The following is a 6,590-nucleotide window of genomic DNA, read 5'->3' as shown; positions in this document are numbered from 1 at the left end:
ATCCTCCTCCTTTTTAATTCATATTATTTTTAATAAATGACTCATCGTCTTTTGTTTACTTTCTTATATTTCAGGAGTAAATATATTATATTATTTTTTTATATCTTTTTTTACCATCTTTTTTATATTAGTTAATATATCATATTATTAGAGATTTGTTTAAATTATATTTGGAATATTATAATTGAATAATTTTTCAAGATATCTTTTTTGGTCATTTTTACGGTAATATCAACTAGTTTTTATCAAACATAATTTGTTCATCAACTAGTTTGCCAAACATTGCTTAAATCCCGCATAAATAAAAGAAACGTTTCAAATTATATTTCATTTCAATCCTACATTTAGTTTAAAGAAAGTTTAGAATTGAAATCCCAAATGTTACTCAACTGAACTAAACTCGTTTACACCCCTAGTAAAACCAAAAGCCTCATAGGGTTTTAAAAAAAAAGACAAGTTAACATGAAGTATGAGAAATAAAAACAGCAATTTAAAAGTAAACAAACCTTCCTCCTTGTGTTATCATGTTTGGGAGTGTTGGGATGATTAGATGTTGGGTGTTGAGGGATTGGTGGGAACTTGGTAGCAGCAATGTGTTTTTCCTCTTTCACTTTCTGGAAAATGACTGTAAAACCTTCTGCAGATCTGGGGTCCTTTTCATCCCATGCCCCAAACATTGGCACTGATGCTGATCTATGTGACTGTATGTATGTATGCATGTCAACCACACATCATCATGGGTTATATGTAATTAAAATTAAAAATATTATAAAATTAGTCAAGGTTTTCATAAGATTAGTCAAGGTGTACTCTAACTGCTCAAACACCCAGGATTATAACATCTCAATTGGTAAGACCTTTGATTTATTTTCCGAAAGCCACCGGTTTGAGTCCACTCAATGGCCCATGGGATTGTCTAGTTAGGCACAAACTGGCCCGGACACCCATAATTATTAACAAAAAAAAAAAGAATCTTGACGTATAGATTAAAAAGAGATAAGTTCACTTACGACAATATCATCGGCGGGATTATATCCGTATTTTGGTCTATGAGGTCCAGGCGAAGGTGAAGGCGGAGAAAAATTGGCCAACCTTTCTGAGTTTGAGCTCTTTTTTGGATCGGACTTGTAACTTTGCTGATTGTTCGATATGTCTGATATTGAACCCTTATCTGATGAAGTCATGCTTGTCTTCATATTTTTGTCAGCGAAAACAATCTTATGATCATTGTTGCCATCATCGTATCCTCCTCCATACGTCATAAAAGCTTCAGGATTCTCCTCTGGGTCGTTCGGGTTGAACATCACGCCCGTCGTACCTTTATCTTTTCGCGCGTTATCGAAGTAGGCGGTGTAGGGGACATTGTCAGCATCCCAACTCCCAAACTTGGGGATATGTGATCGTTGTTGCTGCTGCATCAAATAATCAAACATTTAAAATCAAAACTTACCATTCTAACCAGTAAAACATGTATTATCGATCATCTAGAAATTTATCTGATGGTCACATGAGACGTGGATAGATGCTCGTGTGTCATTTCGTTTGTGACCATCTATTCCTAATCGTAGGCTTTTTCGTGATATGTATCTTGTTTTTGAACGTAGGAAAAGCTTATAAACGAGCATAATGAAATAAAACGATGAGGGTTAACTTACAGACATGGTTGGTTTATGATTGAATTTGAGAGAGAATCCTCTTTGAATTTGAAAGAAAATTGAGATGGAGGAGATGACGAAATGATGGTTTTGTTTTTGCGCGTGGGACCATTTTGGAAATTTTATTTTAAGTTTATGGCCTGCAGGAAAATTCCATGGAGTTGGAGGGGTGCTTCACGACAATATTTCGATAATTACCAAGTTTGAAAATTTTCAATGAGAATAAAAATTCGTTAGAGTTTTATAAAAAGTGTTTGTTACCATGTGATTATAGTATAGTAATTAGATTGAAGGTTTATTAATTAATATATTATATTATTTGATTTGTATTAGTTAATATATTATGTTATTAATAATTTGTTTTAATTATCTATACTATATTATAAAGTATTCGACAAAAAATTTTAAAAACCATTTTTTATGCATGAAGTATTGTTTATTGATGCACATTACTTAAAATTCAACATTACAAATAAATTGTGCGTAAGTACAACTTATTAAAACTCCATGTTTGAATCCGTGTAACTAACAGCAGATAAACTGTGATAACCGGGTTCTGATTATAGAATTGGAAGTAATTATTTGGTTAAGTATTACTTGTTTATATTAAACATACATGATATATATATATATGTGTGTGTGTGCGCGTGCGTGCACGCACGTGCATGCATGTATATGGTTGTGTGAATGTGAGTGTGAAGGGGGTTTATTTTACTAAAAGTCTTCACCGCCTATCTTAGGCTAGTATGTAAAAAGGGGAAATTTTTGAAAGCCATCAGTAGCCATTGTTGGAAAGGAAAAAGAGTATGTGTGTTTCTCTCTCTTTTGTGCTAAGATTACGAAGTGATTCTGTGTGATTTTGGAAGCTGATTTATGTGTTGCTATATTCGTCTTCAACTCTTGCATCTAAGGTGAGTTTTTACAAAAGGTTTTGAATCTGAATATGATCTTTTGATGGTACTCTGTTATGCATAATGTTAGTTAGAATCAGAATATTTGTACGTATATATATTTTAGTTCAAATGCATGGTCCGATGAGGACTCTTATCGGACATAGTGGTGTCTGATGAGGGACCCTTATCGCACAAGCTTTCACCAGTGATGACATTGATGTTTTTATGTGTTGTCCAGTGAGGACCTTTATCGGACAAAGCTTTGTCCGGTGAGGACCTCTATCGGACAAGGTGTTTTCCGGATTGGGTACCTTATCGCCCAAGATATAACCGGATTAAGTATTTATTGTTTTAAGTGTTGACCGGATTGGGTGTTCATTGCCCAACACTTTGTTCGGTGATGATGTTTACCGGACAAAGCATTGTCCGGATTGAATGTTTATTATTCAGGTATTGACCGATGAGGATGTTATCGGTCATAGTGTTGACCGGTGAGGATATTCATCGATCATAGTATTGACCAGTGAGGGTGTTTCATCACCCAAGTGTTGTCCAGATTGAGTGGCAAAGGATGAGGGCAGTTTATCGCCCATGTGCTGTCCGATGAAGGGCAATAATCGATCAAGTGTTGTTCAATAAGGGCTATTATTGCCTATTATGTATCTTTCAAATGTTGTTTTAAATTAAGAAAGGTACTGTTTCTTTCAAACCTGTTGAGAAGAGTAAACTGTTTTGAAAGTTGTTTTAAGATGACATTGGAATTGGGTTTAGAATTATGAAAGTTCTTGAGATAATGTTTCTGAAATGAAACAGTTGTTGAGGCCATTATCAGCTAAAATAGCAGATTTATCTACATTTATGAGGAATTAAGGGTGACATATCAAGGAAAGGTGTACCGTGGGATAAGGGTGACATATAAAGGAGAGTTGTACTTTGGATAAGTATGGCAATAGTGAGATATGTGTTACATTTATAGCTCTTGTTGTCACATCCATAAGACGCGATAATTCAGAGTTAACATTTCTTATGACATGAAGACTTGGGATTATTGCTCTTATTGAAATATTTCTTTATAACATTTATAGCTCTTGTTGTCACATCTATAAGATGCTATAATTCAGAGTTAACATTTCTTTATTTCTTTATGTCACATCCATGAGAACGCATTTATCACTTGTAGTTGGTTTGGGTTACTAGAATTATATTTTACGAATGTTGTTGTATATTCAAATATGATTTTATAACAGGTTTTGGTGATTTTCACTTTGTAATTGCGAAGAAAGAGAATTTCTCACTAGACCTCAAGGTCTAACCCTTATTTTGTATTTCAAAAATATGCATTGCAGGTTAGGCTATGTCCAAGGATAAGGGGAAGGGGAAAATGTGAATTGTTTTCCTATTGTGCTTACATGTTCTATGAAGATCAACATATTATCTGATGAATTTTTGAAAATACTTGTTATTTATACAAGTGGAGTACAAGAATATTATTTTTGGAATTTTTGAGTTGTAAATTATGTAATATAGTTTTGTACTGTTGGGATTGAAGTTGTGTTATTGTATTTCTTAATATATGAAATACATGATTATATGCAAATGTGGAAAGTGGGGTGTTACAGAGTTGGTATCAGAGTCTGAGTTTAAGGGATTTAGGTATTCAAACATGATTCCTAGACTTAAACTGTGTTATTTGCATATTAAGGGTCCCGAACATAGATAGAACCATTAGAGATAAATATGATGGGTTAAGAAGAAAGTATGTAAGGTAAATTCAAATTACAACTGGTCAATGTAATTATGAATTTACAGGTACGTATCTGTACTTAGACACCTTATTATATTTGGGAATTTGATTATATGACTATTAATATTGAAAATTTGCAGATGGCTTGTCGTTCCAGAAGGTCTGAAAGAATCACCCTCACCAACCCAAATGATTGAGAAAATTCTCCTGATAATACTCCAACTAGTGTATCTAAAAGCCGAAGCAGGGGAAGAGGTCGGGGTAGAGGTCATGGAAGGAGTCGTGGAAGAGGAAGAATCAGTCAGTTTGGAATTCATCCAGACCATGGTGAGTCTATTTCTGGAAATATCAATCAAGAACTTGTGCCACAGCCAAAAAATGTGACTCGAGACGTATTAGCGGAGGAAATGAGTAAACTAAGAGAGATTGTGACATTAATTCTTGGGGTACCAGCCAGAGTTGAAACTGAAAGAATTGAGGTAAATCCCAAACTCAAGCTACGAATAGTAAAGGGGATGATATAAAGATGTTTTTGACTTGCAAACCCCTAACGTTTTCTGGGGAAAGTGATCTGGTCAAAGCATTGAGTTGGTTGAAGAATATTGAATATGTATTCAACACCAACAAATGTCCAGAAGAAGATAAGGTTAGATTTGCTTTATCAATGTTAAAATCTAATGCTTTATATTGGTGGATGCAGAATTGTTAGCCGAACCGGATATTTTGCGAACTATGCCTTGGTCAAGATTTGTAGATAGATTTAAAGAACAATTATGTCCAAAGACGACTGTTAGACAAATGGAGGAAGACTTTTTGAAACTAGAACAGGGGAACCGGACCATACGAGAATAAACTGAAAGATTTATGGAACATTCCCGGTTTACAGAACACTATATCTCTTCTGAAGCTAGAAAGGTTGAGAGATATATTTGGGGTTTAAAACCCTCAATTCGGGAATTTGTAATTGCTATGAGTCCTGCTACTTTTCCATTAGCAGTAGATGTTGCCAAAATGACTAAGAGAAACAAGAATAGGTAGGGAGAAGAGGAAGTGGTTGAAAAGAGAAAGTGGGAAGGGTCTTCGACCGGTTTTCGAGGGCCAAAGACTGCAAAAATAGAGAACCGTCATGTTCAACGTTTTGTTGAAAGAGCATGTCCCAGATGTCGCCGAGTTCATCAGGGTGACTGTAATACGGATCAGAGAAAGTGTTATCAGTGGGGCGAGTCAAGTCATTTATCCAAAAATTGTCCAGCTGCTTGAAGATGTTTCCACTGTAATTCCCCTGATCATATTAGTCCAAATTGTCCTCAGTTGAGAACTCCATGATTAACTATTAGGACTGAAAATCAGTGTTAAATTGTATTCGTCTTGAAAGTTATTTTTGTCTATAATTGTATAAAGTCATCGTGTTTGACTTTTCTTGTGTAAAGTTTGACTTTGACTAGGCTTTCTAGTTTGACCCTATATAAAGGGTTTGTCTTTGTAATTTTTGCAAGGAGCCTTATTGTAATATTCAGTATACGTAATAGAGGTTTGACCAGATTTTGAAGCGTTGACTTTTCCTCTCATCTCTCTCATATGTTCTTGAATGTTCATATCTAGATTCTGCCATGGATTCTTGCTAGAAGATTAAAGATTGATTGAAGTGGACTATCAATTGGTATCAGAGCAGAATTTGCTCGAAACCAGTAGAAGAAATCAAGATCTGAAGATTTCTTTTAGAAATTTTATGTGTTCTTCTTAATATTCTTTGTGTTCTTCATTTTTTTTTTAAGTTTGATCCAAAAATTTTGGAAAATTTTGTGTTTTCTTGTTAAAATAGTGATCAATCTGTGCGGAATTTGAAACATCAGTTACGCTCTTTGAATAAAAGAAACTATTTATCCAAATAAATTTTTCCATAAAACAGTCTCCAAGCAAATACGGGATATATGTTATAAATTTCCACCAAAAGACAAAATAACATAGTCTGCAAAAGACGATTTTCAGTACTATAAGTCGGATCCATAAAATACAAATATATCTACTCAAAAGTATTATATACCTAGATCCGACTCAAACGATACTTGTACGGCAGATCTAAACCGTCTAATCCTTCACCTGGGCAGCTATCGACTTTCTTGAAAAGAAAGTTCATTTTAAAAGATTAAGCCACAAGGCTTAGTGAGATTATACCAAAGCTTATATTTGTATATATTATTGTTGGTCCCAAAAGGGTCTACAAGAATACTAAACAGTTTGTAGAAGGGGGGGGGATGAATACAAACACAATTTTCAAATTTAAAATATATATTGATA

The 6,590-nt window shown here is 34.3% G+C and overlaps 1 protein-coding gene across 1 annotated transcript in view; it reads right to left on the bottom strand.

The window, feature by feature from the left end:
• LOC112523786 (RPM1-interacting protein 4-like) overlaps positions 1-1,477 on the bottom strand; it is a 5,969-nt gene extending 4,492 nt beyond the window's left edge. The window contains exons 1-2 of the mRNA XM_025133464.1: positions 1,011-1,477; positions 507-701 (exon numbers count right to left, since the gene is read on the bottom strand). Coding sequence (XP_024989232.1) covers positions 507-701; positions 1,011-1,433 — 618 coding nt within the window. The 5' untranslated portion in view covers positions 1,434-1,477. The remainder of the gene's footprint in view (positions 1-506; positions 702-1,010) is intronic.
• Between the last annotated feature and the right edge of the window lie 5,113 nt (positions 1,478-6,590).

This window comes from Cynara cardunculus (genome assembly GCF_001531365.2).
Source record: "Cynara cardunculus var. scolymus isolate 2C chromosome LG 12, CcrdV1, whole genome shotgun sequence".
NCBI classification, from domain to species: domain Eukaryota; kingdom Viridiplantae; phylum Streptophyta; class Magnoliopsida; order Asterales; family Asteraceae; genus Cynara; species Cynara cardunculus.
Note: the sequence above shows the minus strand (reverse complement) of the source record. Positions and strands in the feature narration are given on the sequence as shown.